The sequence below is a fragment of the Pteropus medius genome, unplaced genomic scaffold, assembly GCF_902729225.1.
Source record: "Pteropus medius unplaced genomic scaffold, Ma_sr-lr_union100, whole genome shotgun sequence".
NCBI classification, from domain to species: domain Eukaryota; kingdom Metazoa; phylum Chordata; class Mammalia; order Chiroptera; family Pteropodidae; genus Pteropus; species Pteropus medius.
The window spans coordinates 16,242,988-16,261,948 of NW_024347791.1; the positions used below are offsets into that span (position 1 = coordinate 16,242,988).

The window sequence follows — 18,961 nt, forward strand, 5'->3', positions numbered from 1 at the left end:
GGGAGGAATCTTGTTTCCACATAAGAAGTGTATTTAAAAAATGATTTTGTGACCAAGCAGTCCAGTACCTGCTCCTAGATAGATAGTAGGAATATCCCAGAAGATGTCTGGGGAACCTATATAGCAGTGATATTTATGTTCAAGTGTAGTTGCTTATTTAGAATTGAATGAAACTCTCTGGCTGGCAGAGGAGGATGGGGTGTGCTGAAAAACAGACAGGAGCTAAGCTATCGTTTGCCAAACGTGCCCCATCATTTACACCCGTATCTTATTCAGTCCTCACAAAATCCTGCTACGGGTTTTAAAGATTGAAAAACTGGGGCTCGGACTGGTTAATGAGCTTCTTGAATATTATGTGATCCAGAAGGGGATGCAGGATGGGAACTTGGTCCCTATGACACCAAAGATTATGCTGGTTTCAGGCATTTTCTTGCCATTTGTGCCAATTATGAGCTTTTGCAGCCTTCCTCTTTTTTAATTCTTTCTTGGTTCATATTGACAATATTTATTGACTGTGTATTCTTACAAAGTAGTGGGACCACTGTCTACACAGATGTCAGCCGCACATGTCAACATGGACAGTCTATTAACAGCATGTTCACAAAGAGTGGAAGTTGAACCTCAGTTTTACAGAAAGTCTCCCCAAATTAGGAGGGGGACTCCTTATCCCCACAAATGACTGGGCCCCGTGTCCAATCCTAATTTTTCTGATAAGCAACCAAAGTAAAGTGTGAGTAGGGACGATGGATACAAAAGATGACATTGCTGTTAAAATCATCTCTTTCTTCAGTGACTTTTTATGTTCATCTTAATTTTGAGACTGACAGTTCATTAAATTCATATACATTTTCTTAATCAAAACAAAATGATATAAGCAAATGTTGAGGAAAGGGATCTCATAGGTGCTGTTTCTTATAAATGAAGAACAGTAAAAACTTCTACATTTCTGTTCAAGCTTCACTTTTTAAAATGTCTTCATTTTCAATGTTCTGAAGCTGAAGAATTAACACATGTACCCACAGGGGCCCGTGGGAGGCTTATTTAGAAAATGGAGGCCCTCTCAACAGCATCTCGCAAGTAGTACAGAGGAAGCTGAGCTTTTACAGTATTTTTTTCAGTAGAGTGAGGGGAGATCAAGGGGCCCCAGAACAACGGCAGAGAGGTGAATTCTTAAGGGAGTTCAAAACAGGGAGAGAATTGTGTGTCTAACCCCTAGTAGTTCCCCAAAGGAGAGAGGGAGAGGGAGAGAGAGGGTGGGGAGAGGGACGGAGGGAGAGAGGGAGAACAGGAGAAAGAAAGAAAAAGGAATAGAGGCTTGCAGTAGGCAGTGCCCCTCAGGAGGGAACAGCCTGGCTTGTAGAGGGGAGGAGGAGGGGAAGAAATATCTGCTTGATGTTCTTTGATACTTCTATTCCCTCTGCAGATTTATTACACTTATTTGGTTCTCCAGAGCTATTATCTTCTCAGAGTGTTTACAAATAAAAGACGGGAGTGAAAAGCAAAAATATAAAGCAAGATCTCTGGACACGTCAGTGCAAAATGCAAGGGCTCTTGAGCGTGGCATTTCCAAAGCAGCATACATTCACACTTCTATTACACTGGTGGGCACTTCGACGAATAGTTTACTTGTTGATAGACAGCTGTGCTGCCCAATAAGGCAGCTAAGCGTGTGGCTATTTACATTTAAATGAATTAAATTTAAATAAAATTCAAAATTTAGTTCCTAAGGCACACTAGCCATATTTCAAGGCTCACTAGCCACAGGGGATCAATGGCTGCTGGCCGGGCAGTGCAGAGAGAGATTTTCATTAACCGAGAAGGTTCTATTGGACAGCACTGATCTAGAGGGGACAGAATGCCAGGTCAAACGTTTAGTTCTCTCAGAGACTATGAGCTTTCTGACAAAAATCTCTTTTTTCTCCATGCTGGGGTGGAAAAGAATTTCATTCTTACACATAATTTTGAATTGAGCAACGCGGAACCATCACAGTCAGAGAGGCCTGTCCTTATCACCTGATGGGCCAGAGACCAGGCAAAACAAACTGTCTGACCTGGAGAGGGCTGGGTTTGCCCCTCTGCTTGGCTTCCCCCTGTGACTCATCACTGAACAGGCAACCCCAGCACCCACTTGAAGAAAGAAGAATGGCCCCAAAGATGTCCACTTGTCAATCTCTGGAGCCTGTGAATATGTTACCTTTCATGTCAAAGGGATTTTCTAGATGTAATTAATTAAGGCTATAGTATAGACCTTAAAATAGGGAGATTTTCCTAAATTATACATGTGAGCCTTAGAAGCAGAAGACTGTCTCCTACTGGAGACAGAAGTGAGGGGGTAGAAGGGGAAGTAAGAGAGATTTGAAGTGTGAGGAAGCCTCGTTGCACTGCTGCTGGTTTGAGGAGTGGGCAGCATGGTGAGGAATGGAGGTGGCCTTCGGGACCTGAGTGAGGCTCCCAGCTGATGAGCAGCAAGGACACAGGGCCTCGGCCTCAGAAGGAACTGAATTTTGCCAGCGGCCTGACTGAGCCTGGAAACAGATGCTCCCCTAGAGCCTCCAGATGGAGCCCAGGCCTACCAACAAACACCTTGATTTTGGCCTTGAGAGACCCAGATCAGAGAAACCAGCTGAGCCCATCCAGACTGCTGCCCAACAGAACTGTGAGATAATACCTTTGGGATGTTTTACGCCAATAAATTTGTGGCAATTTGTTACGGCAGTCACAGAATATAAATAACACTGTTTTATCTTTTGAAGAAGCAGAAGAGTTTTCTTCAGTTCACACTTCTAGAATCTGTTTTGGGGAACAGTTTGAGAGAGTCTAGTTCTATCGGCCTCCTTTCATGGAAATGCACAGCCCAGCTGCTCCTGGAAGCTCTGTGCCACTTCAGAAGCATGGCTGGGTTTCATTCCTTAATGAGCCGGATGGCAGAAGGAAGGTATTAGCTGCACCATGAGAGTGTGCTATTGGACGAGGAATCCAACACATAATCTGAAAGGATGAAAAACAATGGCTGTTGCCAACTCCGAGGCCTGGCACATACTGCCAATTATTGAGAGAGAAGATGGCTATTTTCTATCAGAAGGGGAATGAAAAACGCGTGCCTGACAGACGCCAAACGCACAGGGCTTACCCTTGGTTGTCCCATCACCAGGGGTTATTAATGACAGTGACTTCTTCACTTCAAAAAGAAAGACATGGATAAGAAATCCAGCAATGACACAAAACGACAGAGGATAATCTCCTGGGGTCAGTGGGAGCTGTGTGGAGTAGGAGACAAATATCACTACTATGGTCTGAGTGGGTGGCCAGCAGCCTGTCATCTCTAGCAGTGAGACTGTCACAAACCCAGCTTTATCCAAGTGGTGCACGACCCAGCAGTGGCACAGGAGAGGCGTGAGTTGATGTGAGTGGCCAGTCTGCTGCGAACTCTATTCCCCCGGGACTGAGGAAGTCAGGTTTCTATTCTTTCCCAGCTCTCCAGACACCTAAAAACTAGACTGGGAATGAGTAACATCAGTTCCCAGAAGAGATTTCTCTGCCCAAAGTTACAGCAAAAACAAAATAAAATCAGATACTGATAAGCCTATTCAAACATCAGGTTTTAAAATTGGTAATATTTCTTTCATAAGATTCACTTTAGGCCACACATTCCGAGTTATAATTTTCAACAGCATGGATCATGTGATCCGAGCAAGTTTTTTATTTCGAGCTATAAAATGGAGGTAATATCTTCCCCGACTACCTCCCAAGATTGTTATGAGGATACAAGGGTGTGACAACACATAGGAAAGCAATCTTTATACTGTGGAAGGCTGTCCAAATGTTAATTACCACTATTCTCCCCATTGCTGCATGACTATGGATCAATGAACGAGTGGATGTTGGGCCTGTGACTAGGAACATTTCACATGTTATCACATTTATGCTGTTGCTACTATTAGTGACCAGGACTAGGCCTTTGGCAAATTTGCCAACTTTCCGTTGGATAGCTTTCTCTTTGTCCTGTTGTCACTTGCCCCCTACCCGTGTCTTTGGACAGACCTTTTGCTGTCTACTTTGAGGCTTTCTAGGACTGCCCCCAGAGCCTGGAAAGCAGCTCCTATTTTAGAACGTCCTCTTTTTCCCTTTCAAGAATCCACTCTGCAAAGTCCTAGAAGAGCTGCTCTCTGTTAGGCGGTAAGGGGTTTAATGGATCTAATAAACATCTCAGCTACATAATGCTTTTACTACCTGAACTAATAATTCATTCTTGTGAAAATGAACACCCCAGAAATTGCTCTGAACTGTGACTTTCAAGCAGGTAGAGGACACTTTGGGACCTCCAAACATTGCCACGCGTGGCTATCCGAGGCCAAGACAAGAGACCTGCTTGGATCTGACTGTCTCATTTTGAAAACTACATTTTCAAGGGTGTTTTGAGAAACTACACCTCACGTAGCCTCCTTATGCTCCACTCAAATCTGCAGAGCTGAGCAGTTGACAACTGCAGCTCCAGTTCATCCTTTGAGTTAAGAGAATGGAATTCCAAAATGTCTGCTTTGGAGCTTGTGACCTCAATAAACCCACCACGAAAAAAGTGCATTGATGATGTAAAAAAATAATTTTTTTTTGAAAATATTGCAAGAAGAAATCTCCAGGCACTAAATAAATTAAAACTGTTACTTTGAAGTAAATAGAATTATAACAAAAAATGATCAACAATGAAAAAAATGTAACAGTGGAGAAAGATGATTTAAAGATCTGGCTCAACTCAACTGCTCCTCCTGGTGTCGATAACTGTCCTTACTACCTTCTAATATCTGAACAACTGGTAAAGAAACTGAAAGCTCTAACTTACTTGGCAAGTATATTATTATTTCAGAAAACTCTGGATTAACTTAGAATAAGGTAGAGTAGAAAACAGGACCTTTCCATTTCTTGTGAAGGTCAATTGATTTAAACCTTAATGGTAAACAATTATATACAACAGCAAGAAGAACATAGTAGAGAACCACCAACATACACAGAGCGATATTTGTTGTTCCTCTCAATATTATTTTAAATACATTTTGTTTTATGCACGTGTAGCAAATCATCTTTACGTACTGGAAGTTGATCATAAAATTAGGTAAAACATTCAAGGAAAGTTTAAGAATACGAAGTTAGAAAACATTTCTAAATCATCTAAATTAGGACTCTGCTGATATATTCAAACATACACAGATAAACGTTTTCTTCTTCTCTATTTTTGTAGCTCCATAAAGGTAGCTTCATGAGAATGTCTCTGTGTTTATCACACGTTTTAAAAGATCAATTTTTAAATTCTTAGGGGAAATCCAGTTGGACTTAACTAATGAGAAGGATTATAAGGAGAACTAGAGCACATGGGAGGAGCAAGCAGGATAAGGTTGGCCTATACCTAGTCAAGTCTGTGGACAGGCTCTGCTTTATCAACTACATGCTATGTTTTCAAATCTGTCTTCTGTGACTCTGGTGGTTTATCCTCAGGTTTTTTTTTTTTTTTTTTTTTTTGTTACTTTCAAACCTCCAAAATTGTTCAGCTGTTAAAAAGTTCCAAAACAAGCAAATGTGTTCCTGGAATCCTACCCTTAACTTTGCTGGAGAATACATACTAAGGCTTCTTCTCCAGCCAAAATAATAAAAGATCTTTTAAGTGGCTGAAATTCTTGGTTGATTGCACACACATGCCAATGTCAGACAACTATAAATAGAGCGATGTGGAAGAAAAATAGGGAGAGTCTTTATAACTCCAATGAAATAAAATGGAATGTTTTGAAGGCAGTCAGAAAACAGTACATGTATTTATAAAGTTAAGATCTGTATCCCTGTAGTCCAAAATCCCCTTTGAGCAGGAAGAGCCCACCCTGATCATACATATACTTCCAATATAAGGGAATAAAACAACTTTCTTTTCTTTACTAATATATATTCATTATTCTCAATCCCATAATTAAGATTTCTCCTTTATACTATCCCTTTGAGTTGAGATATCTGCTAGATCTTTTGATATTTTTCTCCCATCAGTGCTTTGTTTGCCCAGAATACTAAAAATATCCTTCAAAGAGTAAAATTATGCCCACGGTTACTATATAAATGAAGTCAGCAGGGAACTGCATGGGTGTTACCTAGGGCAGACTTGGCCCCCAAATAATCTGGGTCAGACGTTATAGCCGTTCAAAGAGACTTGAGGATTCATTTCTCAAGAAATTCTTACTCTCTCAGACAGGTTAACATATCCACTAGTTTTAATAGCTGAGTTAATATATATTTTTAAAGACATTATTACTTAATTTTGAACAGTGACTTACTTCTTTATATTAACCTACCCATTTTTTATTAACCCATCTAAACTGAATTCAAATTAGTTCTTGCAAATGAGTTCTCTCTATTTTGAACCTATTACTGCTGTACAAGAGAATTTACCAATTGCTTCAGTTTTGTAATTGTGCTGTAGACAAGCAAATTAGTTAGCAGCGATGGAGAAAGCCGGCACTTGCTTAATAGTGTTTAATTGCAGTTCTTCCAAATCTAGACCTCACTCTGAAGTGAGAAATGTTGAAATGTCAATGACAGTTGCCAGGTCACAAGTCCATTTGGCGGAAGAATCAATAACATAATTAATGTCTCTGAATTCTCAGTTCTCTCTGAATTGTATTGGGTTTGAATTGGCTAGAGGCTATAGCTTGGCTCTAAGGATTCAATACATAACACTGGGATACCAGAAGTATTTTTATAATACTTTTAGTGATCACTTTATTATTTAGTGTTTTCTGAAATAAATCCTTAGGGCAACAAAAACAAGACTTACAGGGGACTTAAAAATAGCATGGTTCTAAACAAGTCATGCTTCTAATTTTAAAATTTTACCTCAAGCTCAGCTTTTAATATTATACCTAAAATGTTTTAAATGTCATCTAAGGTTGGGATTCAGTTTATTCAATAACTGTGAATTACTTCTAATTTTTTTTAAAAAAAGCAAATGCAATGGTAGAGATTTAAAAAAAATCATAAACTACAATTCTATCAACTAATTAAAAAAACTTTATATGAAAATGCAATACTTCCTTCAGTATTTTAGACCTTGTTTTTGGTAGAAAAATTACAAATCCTATGTTTATGGAAAATGCAAATAACAAATCAAATATCTCTAAAGTGATATTTTAAAGAGAAACTGTGTTCTTATTTTGTAAAAAATAATATTCTGAAAAATTCTTATCTGTCTTCAAAAGTAAAAGCACACTTATTGACATTTAGCATCTTTTAAGAAAAATTTAGAGATTGAGAACAATGTACATAGTTTTTAAAATTTCTAAAGCAGCACTATCAGAGGATGCATATCCTGAATTTTCTCAGTGAACCTACTTTTGTTGTGACATAAACGATAACCTCTCAGAGAAAGGAAAGCATCAGATTGTAAGTGGTCAGACTGAAGAGAAACAATGCAAACCTGAATACTACTTCAATTTTCTTTTTCTTTTTGGAAGACATGAATTTATCTAGTTTCTCCTGGGATAAAGTAATGTAACTAAATATCTTCTCTGAGAGGCATCTCACGAGTCACTATGGAATGGTCGAACAAGAAAGGCCACTTGTTGGGGCGTATATGTTAGAGTGACTATGATGGCTAAATACAAGTCGCAAAAACGAATGAATGGAGGGGGCCAGGTGTAAATGGTGAAGGGTCATATCCACAAGAGGACAGATGGAAGAAATATTGCAGCACTGTCCACAAATTTCCCCTCATTTTTTGTAGACAATTTTAAAGGGATAAGGGCTGCCATATATTTTCCTGAGCAATTTGGAGGCCATTCTAGCTCTGTCTCTCTGAAGGAAGGAAATGGAGAGTTATTTAAATTGGAGGCTATTCTCTACAAATGCTATATATAGATTTGCCAGATTTTCCTATTCAGATATAAAGTTAGAGATTCAAGTGCTTTATCAAGAATTGTTTCATAAAGTGGTTACCTGGTTGAAAAATAACTTTGAGTTACTTCTATTTTTTTTTTTAAACTAAATGTGATGGCAGAGATTAAAAGAAAATCATTAACTATAATTCTATCAACTAATTAAAAAACTTTACATGAAAATGTAATACTTCCTTCAGTATTTCAGACTGAATGTAAAAGATTTTTTAAGCAATTATGAGAGAGGAATGTGTTTGATCATTTCATTAAGGTAGGAACTATATACCTTATATAATACCAGGCCAATGAAAGCACTTAATTAAAATATGTTAGACCACTGGTCAGTAAAATAAGTATGTGTGTGTTTCACAGGGGTGGCGGCGGGGAGGTCAAATGGTGAGAAACACAGAGGACATGCCTTCCTAGGTATTAGGGAGACTCTAGATATTAAGAACAGGCTTCAAATGGCAAATGCAAAGCCTTGTGTTAGACAAAAATAATTATACCGGAATGTTCTTCTAAGTATAAATGTAATCAAAATAAATTGCCAGATCTTTCAAATAAACGGCTGAGGAATTTAATGTATTTATTCCATGAATTCCTCACAATAAGCTGTCTACTGTATCTACTGACAGCATTAATTAAAAGTATTTATTATAAAAAGGTTTTATTTTTTATTTTCGTAACTGATGGTATCTAAAATTAAAGTGTTATAACAGTAAAAAGTGAGACAATAACACTAAATTCCCCTTAGATAAATTTTTGTTATGACAAATTATAGTATATTTTATCAAAGCAGTTCTAGATATGTTTTCCCAGCATAATGCTTGAAACATGATACTCACAATGAAATGAGTGACTCAATTACTCTACTTTCCAACTTTCAATGATTTACTAACAGGTTGGCTTGCAATAAAAGACCTCTAAATAACCTGAGAAACTCAGATATACAGATGTCAACAAATTTCAAAACCAATAGAATAAAACTATTTCAACGGGTCAGATAAGAGAATAGAAATTAAATAAATGGAGTACATACAAATCAAGTGATGTATGTATTTAGTTTCTCAATGAGGCTTAGGGGAAAAATGGGTAAACTGAAAAAATTTGAAAGATCAATTTTATTTAGCTCAAAGGTTGGCACCAACTTTATTTAGATTAGAAAGTCAATCATTTTACTGTACTTAACAAATGCTATTTTGCTGATGCCAAAATGTTTCTTGAAATTAGTTACAAGAAGATTGACCACAATAAGTTTTAGGATTTACAACTCTGAGGCAATGCCACATTACCTTAGGAACCCAAACTCATGCACAGTGTTGGCTGAGGCTGAAGATTGTGGCTGGCACACAGTTAAGGCTTAATAACTAGTTAATGGTTAAATATATGGATGAATGAATAATTTAATGAAAAAAGGAAAAAAATGTCATGACAACTTATCAGGAGAGTTTTAAAAATTAAGAGAGAGAGAGAACGAGCACAATCTGTACAAAGACTTACTTATTCCATGCTTGTCTAAGGTTTTTAGAGCTGTACAGGGTAAAGCGTTCTGAAATAAAAAAGAAAAATGATAAACAATCTTTGTTTCGAATGTACATATTGTAAGCATGTTTAAAAAACTCGACTTTTAAAAAGATAGTGTTCAATTTAGCCATATTATGCTAGCCAAAGTAGGTGACCGTCTTTAGATCGAGCAGTTACAAAGAGTGAAATAAGAAGATCTTAACATTTTAAACAACGAAGCGTTATTTTCTATTGTGATTTGTTTCATAATCTGGTTTCCTGGGGATTATTTCTTACAATAACTAAATTTCAATTGAGTCAAAAAAAGAAACACAAACTCCAAACTTCCAAAATGTAAGCCGATTTATAGGAGAATACTGACACATTGGTCAAGTGAGAACTGCTGTATTCTTTATGAAGGCATCTCTAACCAAATACGGTAATGCTGGCTTTCCTTTCGTATACTATATGGTATTTACACATGCTCAAAGCCAAACTAGCAATGTCCTTTAACGTATATTTACATTTATCGTTGAACAACCTTTATTATCTTTTAAATTAAAATGTAACATTTGTTTTACCAAGTTAAACAAAAAAGCAGCATTGAATAGATATTGATAATCTCTCCTGTTCCCATTTTTCACTCCTGATGATATAGTGGTTATTAATGGACTGGTATGTCTCTTTCCACATATTTCTTATGTTAATAAACACAAACCTAACCATATATACGAATATGTACACCATTTTAATTTTTTAAAACAGATCGTACAATAAACATTCTCTGAAAATTTTTTAGTCATATAATGATATATAGTAGATAGTCCTTCAAATCAGGAAAACAGACGTAACAATTGTTTTAAAATTCTATTGACATTCCATAGGATAGAAGTACTGTAAGTTATTTGGCCATTCTCAATCTAATGAAAACTTAGGTAGCTTCCAGTTCCTTTCACCTTAAAAACAATGCTGTAATAAATATCCTTCCACATCTATCTCTTTACACTGATGCTCTCATTTCTGTTGGATAGATACCTGAATATAGAACTACTTGGCAAATGGTATGCATATTTTACATTTAAATAGATGCCAACAGGTTACTTTTCATTTTCCCACAGTAATGAAAATATAATGTCTCTTTTATAGTATGCATCCTGGGATATAAGAATGATTCACCATATCGAAGTCAAAAAATATGATATATTAATAGAATGAAAGATAAAAGTCACATGATCATCTCAATCAACGCAGAAAAAGATTCTGACAAAATTCAACATCCATTCATGATAAAAACACTCAACGAATTGCATAGAAAAGGAAGGTACTTCAACACAATAAAGCCCATAGCTAATATACTTCATGGTGAAAAAGAGAAAGCTTTCCCTCTAAAATCAGGAACAAGACAAAGGGGCCACTCTCACCTGTCCTATACAACATAGCACTGGAAGTGTAAGCCAGAGAAATTAGGCAAGGAAAGAAAGGGAAAAGAAAAGAAGAGAGAAAGAAAGAAAAGGCATCCAAAATGGAAAAGAAGTAAAACAGTCTGTTTGCAGATGACAGGATTATATATATATAAAATCTTTAAACTCCACCAAAAATAAAAAAAGTACTAATAAAGAATTCAGAACACAAAATCAACATACAAAAATCAGTTGTGTTTCCATATATGGATAACAAATTATCCAAGAAAGAAAGAAAGAAAACAATCCCATTTCCAATAGCACCAAAAACAGTAAGATACCTAGGAATAAATTTAACCATGGAGGTGAAAGATCTGTACACTGAAAACTATGAGACATTGATAAAAGAAACTAAAGAAGACACAGATAGAGATGTTTCATGCTCATAATTGAAAGAATTGACAAAATGTTCATACTACCCAGAGTCATTTATAGATTTAATGCGATCCCTATCAAGATTCCAGTGGCTTTTTTTTTTTTTTAACAGAAATCGAAAAAACAACCCTAAAATTCTTATGGAACCAGAAAAGACCCTGACTAGTCAAAACAATCTTGAGAAAAAAAGAACAAAACTGGAAGTATTACACTTTTTGATTTCAAACTGTATTACAAAAGCTATAATAATCAAAACAGCATGGTACTGGCATAAACACAGACAATAGACTAATAGAACAGACTAGAGCCCAGAAATAAACTCATGCGTATAAAGTCAACTAGTATTTGACAAGGAGCCAAATGCTCAATGGAGAAGAGACAGTTTCTTTAATAAATGGTGTTGGGGAAACAAGATATGCACATGAAAATAAATAAAACTGGACACCTATCTTGCACCACTCATAAAAATTAACTGAAAAAGGATTAAAAGATTAAGTGTAAGAACTGAAACCATAGAAGAAAACAGGGAAACTTATCAGCGATTTTATGGATATGATACACAAAGCACAAGCAAAAAAAGCAAAAATAAACAAGGGGTACTTCATGAAACTAAAAAGCTTCTGTACAGCAAAAGAACAATCAACAAAATGAAAAGGCAACCTGCAGAATGGGAGAAAATATCTGCAAACCTCATATCTGATAAGAGGTTTATATCAAAAATATATAAAGAACTCATATAACTCAATAGTCAAAAAACTCCCCAAATAATCCAATTAAAAATGGGCAAAGGACCTGAACAGACATTTTTTTCCAAGGAAGATATTCAAATGGCCAACAACCACCTAGCAAATCAACATCACTAACCAATCATCAAGGAAACGCAAATCAAAACCATTATGAGATGTCACCTCACTCCTATTTAAATGACTACTATCAAGAAGACAAGAGATAAGTGCTGACTAGGATGTAGAGAAAAGGGAATCCTTCTACACTTTTGGTGGAAATGTAAACTGGTGCAGCCACTATGGAAAATAGTATAGAGGTTCCTCAAAAAACTTAAAATAGAACTGCCATATTCTCCAGTAATTTCATTTCTGGGTATATATCTGAAGGAAATGAAATCATTATCTCGAATACATTCCTACCCGCCTAAGTTCACTGCAGCATTATTTACAATAGCCAAGATATGGAAACAACCTAAGATGGATGAATGGATAAAGAAAATATGGTGTATACATATAACAGAATATTATTCAGCCATAAAAAAGAAAACTCTGCCATTTGCAGCAACATGGACAGACCTTGAGGGCATTATGTATGTTAAGTGAAATAAGTCAGACAGAGAAAGACAAATACTGCATGATCTTATTTACATGTGGAATCTAAAAAAAATCCAAATTCATAGAAGCAGAGAACAGACTGGTGGTTGGTGGCAGGGGCACAGGAAAATGGGTGAAAGTAGTCTAACGGTACAAACGCCCAGTTATAAGATGAATAAGTTCTGGGAATGTAACGTACAGCACAGAGACTATAATGAACAATACTGCATGGTGTAGCTGAAAGATGCAAGAGAACAGATTTTAAAAGTGCTCACCGCATCAAAACAAACCAACGAAAAATTGTAACTATATCAAGTGATGGATGTGTTAACTAAGCTTATTGTGGTAATCACTAAGTTATGCACCTTACACTTAGACAATGTTGTGTGCCAATTATATTTCAATAAAGCTTGAAATAAGACAGTGTTCTAACAAAGTAAAACAAGGAGATGTAGAGTGACCCGTTTGAGAGCGACACTTTAGGTTGGGTGATGAGGAAAGGAGAGGTTCAAACAAAGCAGTCAACCAACAAAATAAACAAAGTTCCTGTTGGAAATCTGGTTGGAGTTTCATTAAAATATATATTCATCTGAAAGGATGATATAAATTTTTTATACATAATAATATGATGTTTCTTTCCATTTAGATGAGATTTGTTTGTACATCCCCCAGTAAAATTAAATGGTTTCTTTTTCATATTGATCTTGTTTCTTTTTAATAATTTACTACTCGATGGGCTTAATTTTGCTTAATATTTTGTTGGTATCTTTTGTCAGTGTTGTCTGCTTTTAATTATAAGCTTTTTAAAGGACAGAATCAAAAGGATTTATATTGCTTTTGTTACAATATGTTTCCTATAGAAGAATACCATTAGATCAGAAGAACAAACAGAAATTTAAGAACACACTTAGCTTCCTATCACTAAACACAGAGTTTATTCAAAAGGAATGATTGGAAATACTGTGCAAGGATTCATTCATCCAATTACTATTTATTGAGCAACTACTCTGCACCAGGTATATTTTTTGGGGCTGAAGATACAGGAGAGAACCAAACTGAAAACCTTCCTGCCTATAGGGAGCTCATGTTCCAGTGAGTAGGGAATATGCAAGGCTGGAGTGAGCCTGGAGGACAAGGTGGCTAGAGCAGGAAAGATGGGTAGAGACTGCAACAGAGAGATGGGGCAGAAAGGCAGAAGACCAGCTTATGCAGAACTTTTGTGGCTTTTAAATATCGTCTAAACTTAAAAAAAAAAAAAAAAAAAAAGAAAGAATCACGCTGGCTTCTGTTTGGAGAACACACTGCCAGAGGCAAGTCTGGAAGCAGGGAGACCAATAAAAGGTTATTACACCCATTCAGGATAGAGGTGATATGACTTGGCAACAGAGTGTATGCAGTGAGAAGGGGGAAATCTGAAACTTTTTAAAAGGTAGAGCCAGTAAAATTTATTGATAAATTGGAAGTGGAGTGTGACAGAAAGGTAGGGGTTAGGATGACTCAGAAAGGACTTACTGATGCCCAATTTCCAGGTTTCAAAGATTTGGAATTACATATACAACTCAAACATTCCCCTGAGAACACATTAATCTTTCCATGATGATTCTAAAGTTATTTAAAGTTCTGGCAGAGTCTCAGAGTCATCATTCAAGAAGGGGTTGCTGTCAAAATATTTCATAACCTGCAAAGCACAGGCATTGACCAATTAGTACAGAAGCTAACCATTATGCTATCATGCTGTGCATTAGCTGAAGATCAGGCCGTATTATAAATATCCGTTGCTCTGAAGTTATAGGCAAAAGTGCTCACGAACAATTATGTATTTATTTGTTTCAAAAGAATGTCTAATGTCTGAGTTACTCTCTACTAGACTGCATTATACCAGATGAAACATAGCCAGTTGGTGTACAGAAGAAATTTAAAGGCATATTCTAGGTTTGAGGATTAACTGACAATGAAAGGAGAAATGGGAAGAATGGTTCTTTTTATAAAGGTTTTTAAAAATCATTATTATTATCTGGTCTGGTTTAAAAAAGTAAGATATATTTTAAAAATTAATTACATCAAATGTCCTTGTAAAACAAATTTGATTGCCTTAACTTTGTCCTCCCCATGAAGCAATTTTAACAATTGCTATGATTTCAGGAAGAACGAGAATTCCATTACAGATAAAATTAATACGATCTTGCATTTCCAAGTAAATTATTAGTCTCAGCAATTAATGACGACACACAAATATTAGTTCTAAGAACTGCTTCTATTTAGAGCTTGACAGGATATGCTAATAGAATTTTTTTTCTTAGATGCAATATGTCAATTTTATCTGTGCATAAGAGCCAAAATTGATAGTGAAACATCCTACATTTACCTTCTATCACTTCACATAAACTCTTAATTCTTTTAGCAAATGTCACCTGGGTACCCGCTTGTGTGCCAGGCGTTGGACTGGGCAATGGGCACACAAAAATGAGTAAGTCCTGGTTATAAAGTTCAGTGTTACAGAAATGTAAATACAGAATTGCAAATACGGAGTGAAAAGTGCTACAATGTGGATATGGATACAGTCCCCTGGGAGCCCAGAGGCAGAGCCACTAACCGCATCTGTTTCTTTTCCAAATAAAGACAGGATAAACTCAGATATCTGAAACTAGATTGAGTAACCTACACAGGACCTGATCTCTTAAACCCAACAGCATCATTCAAATCTTAACTTCTAAGGTACACAATTTGAAATGGAGCCTCTTCTAACATTTTCTGCAATGAGCATGCATTACGTTTATATTTGACTAAAAGATTATATTTTAAAAACTATTTCCATCATGAATAAAAGCAATGTTCTATTTGAATAAAAGCAACACAATTAGCCATGTAAGTTTTGAAAACAATAAGTTTATATTAGTGTCCTAAATCAATAACACGTATATTTAATAAAATAGATATCCACTGCCTATGAATAAATTTATCAGATTAGTTGAGTATTTGCATATGAGTGTTTTACACTGTTCTTCTTCAGTTAAGTTTACTCTGTCACTGACTACTTTAAGGTCAGCTTTCTCTTACCAATTATGTTTAAACTAGAAGTTTAAAATGTTGTGATTTAAAGCACTGGTTAACTCATAGCATAACTGAGGAACGCAATTAATTTAAACCTGCAGGCTGATTTTCACCTTCTCTTATTGCAGGGACACTGCAGAGGATGATCACGCACAGTGGGAGACCAGAGAGGAGAGCGAACAGGGAAGAAATCACTTGCTATGAAACATGATGAGGGTAGGGGGACCGAAGGCTGGGAAGGTGTTCCCTCAGACTGCCATGTTTACTTATGCACTACAACACAATGCGTTGAAAGACCATAGGAAAACAACTGGAGAACAATGCTACATATTCCAAAATGTCCCAGCTTAAAAGAGCTACACCTAAATGGCTGGAGGGCACTGTGAAAGCAGACTTGAATCCAAGTGAAGATAAAACCTAAACTGGAAATAACTCTTTTGCATATCAGTATATATGATATGCTCCAGAAGAATAATTTTAATTGTTATTCTCCGCATTCCCTTTTCACAATTTCTTTTGCGCATACTATAAAACACTGCTATGTGTTTAACTTCAATGACAAAAAATAAAAGATAAATAGTTAAATCCACCATCAAATAAAAAACACCAAGTATATTCGAAGGTCTTGCAAGGCTAAGCCAGAATTTGTAAGCTAACACTGTCTTCCTTTTTTTGGGGGGGGAAGTTGGGGGGCGGTGTGGAGTGAGAGGAGGTAAAGGAGTAGTAGCAATAGAGATCGTAAAAAGTGTCAAATTTTAGTATATCTTTTGCAAATGGATTTAATATCATCCTGTGTAAATAATACCATGGAATACACATGTCAATATAAAAATGAGTATGTGTAAAATGCCATAGGAAATGTTAGATATACTTCATAATGAACTGCTCTAAACCATATATTCGACTATTCACAATTAAGTTCTTTAGGATTTTTGCATTTGAACAAATGCATTTACTTTTCCTTACAGAGCTTGTAAGAAAGCAGTAACAATTTACACAAAAAGCCATGGCCATCCTATCACCTGGCAGAAGTGTGTGACTGGAAGACCTCGAGATTGCTTCAGTGGAGGAAAAAAAAGCTCCAGTCCTGTAGAAGGGTGAACTGTTGACAAATGACTCTGGTGACATTTCAAACAATCACCCTTGTTTAATTGTTTAGGTAACAGATAATATCCTTAAATCCTTCAGAATAGAAGGCACGAGTATTCATTCATTCTCTCATCCATTCTACAAATATTTATTGTATGCCTGCTGTTTGCCAGGCACTGTTCTAGGCACTGTGGGATACAGCAGTGTACAAAACATACGAGGTCATAAGTTGCTCACAATAAATCATAGGACCCAATACTAAGGGATCACCAATAGACGAAAACTATATTAACAAGTATTCGCAAGATTTCACCTTTTCATATTTACTAGGAAAACCAAGCCAGCAGCAAACATTTCAGTTGATACTCTACTCAAGATATAAAAAAGATGGATTGAAACCATCTATAATCCTTAGAACAGAAGTAAAGCAGAATTCATGCATTGTAGAAGACGTTTACCCCAAATAGAGAAGGCTATGCTAGTTCTAAATTATGGGAATTTTAGATATCTTGGTCAGCTCCAAAAAGCACAGTGATCCGAACAGGCATTTTAGAAAAAATATGTATGTTTCCACAATCACAATCCACAGCTTTAAAACACTTGATATTGTCAAAATATATAACGATTAAGATTTGACACAGCTCTAGTGTGTCAAATCTTAATCGTTAAAATCTTAATCGGTGAGGGGCTCTGATGTGACATATTAATGTTGCACAATCGCACCGCCCTGTCTCTGTCACTCAGAGTAGCTATCTCAAAATGCTCAGTAGCCATCTTCAGTTCTGAAAACAGGAGACTGCAGCATCTTGGCTTGCTTTGGGTGCAGCAAATCATCCTTCAATTACCAATGGTGTGCTTTTAAAAGTGAGTAATCTCCGAGCGACTTCTAGAAACAAACATTCTGCTATAGTCACTAAACGCTCTTATTTCTGATGGCATTTGGTTTTTCTTACAATCAAATATGTGTGTGAGTGCATATCCCAGGCGAGGACTTCTCAGTCTAAAAGTCAAGTACTAACTACTTCTCTTTCCATGAGACGTTTTTCTCTAGAGAGGTGAAGTTGAATCAGTTAGGCATTTTATTAAAGTCTACGGTGTACTATTCACAAATTAGAATGAATCTTTACAGAGCCCAGAAAACAAAGAAGAAAGAGTTTGTCTCACTTCTGAGTGTTTCCACCCATCCCTCCATCTAAACTCTGCAAAAGGGGAAAGAGATCAGGAAGAGAGTACTCAGAACCTCCCCAGAGGAAGTGTGAGCTAAACAGGACTGGAGCAATCAGGTAGTCTAACCACTTAATGCTACAAAAGAGTAAGCTGAGGTTAGAAAGGTCAAGTTGCCCGAGGCCGTGAGGCAGACTGGTGGCAGAGGCTGAATCAGGGCTCTTCTCCCAGTCTGGTTACCAAAGGGCTGGGATCCCCAAGCAGCACAAACAAATCGAAGCTCCTGTAACCTGCAATAAAAAACGTACTTCCAACTATACGACATTCTGGAAAAGGCAAAACTATGGTGATAGTAAAAAGATCAGGGGTTGTCAGGGGCTAAAGAAGAGGGAAGGATGAATAGATGAAGCCCAGAGGATTTTTAGGGCAGTGAAATTACTCTGTATGATACTGTAATGATGGACACATGTCATTACACATTTGACCAAACCCTTTGAATGTACGCCACCAAGAGAGAACCCTAATGTAAATTATAGACTCTGGATTATAATGATGTGTCAGTGTAGGATCACTGATTGTAACAAATGTACCCCTCTGGTGAGGGATGCCGATAATGGGGGAGATTGTGTATGTGTGGGGACAAGGGGCATATGGGAAATCTCTGTACCATCTGTTCAGTTTTGCTGTTAAAACTGCTCTAAAAAAAATAAAGCCTATTAAAAAGAAAACATGCACAACATACTCTCCCTACTCTCAACTTCTCTTTCCACATGCTGCAAGTGTCTTACCCTTTTAAGTCTAGGAGAACAAATCTGTCTTGTATACACGGCACATGCTGAACAAATGTCTTCCAAGTTCTAGTGGCCTTAGACATATTACTTACAAAACAAAACAAAACAAAAAAATCTTTTGGTGCCTCAGTTTCCCTATACCACACAAAGGGATAATAGCAGTATTTATCTTATAGAGTTAACTGTGAATGTTCAATAAGAAAATGCATCTTGAGAGCTAATAAAAGTGCCTGACACATAATAAACATTCAATACCTGTTAGCTATTATTACTACTACAACTGTTTTTAATAATATGCCTGAGAA

General features: G+C 36.6%; 1 protein-coding gene across 1 annotated transcript in view; it reads right to left on the minus strand.

Annotated features, from left to right (window-relative positions):
- CDK14 (cyclin dependent kinase 14) overlaps positions 1-18,961 on the minus strand; it is a 503,580-nt gene that overhangs the window by 107,106 nt on the left and 377,513 nt on the right. Inside the window, exon 12 of the mRNA XM_039878136.1 lies at positions 9,405-9,453. Coding sequence (XP_039734070.1) covers positions 9,405-9,453 — 49 coding nt within the window. The remainder of the gene's footprint in view (positions 1-9,404; positions 9,454-18,961) is intronic.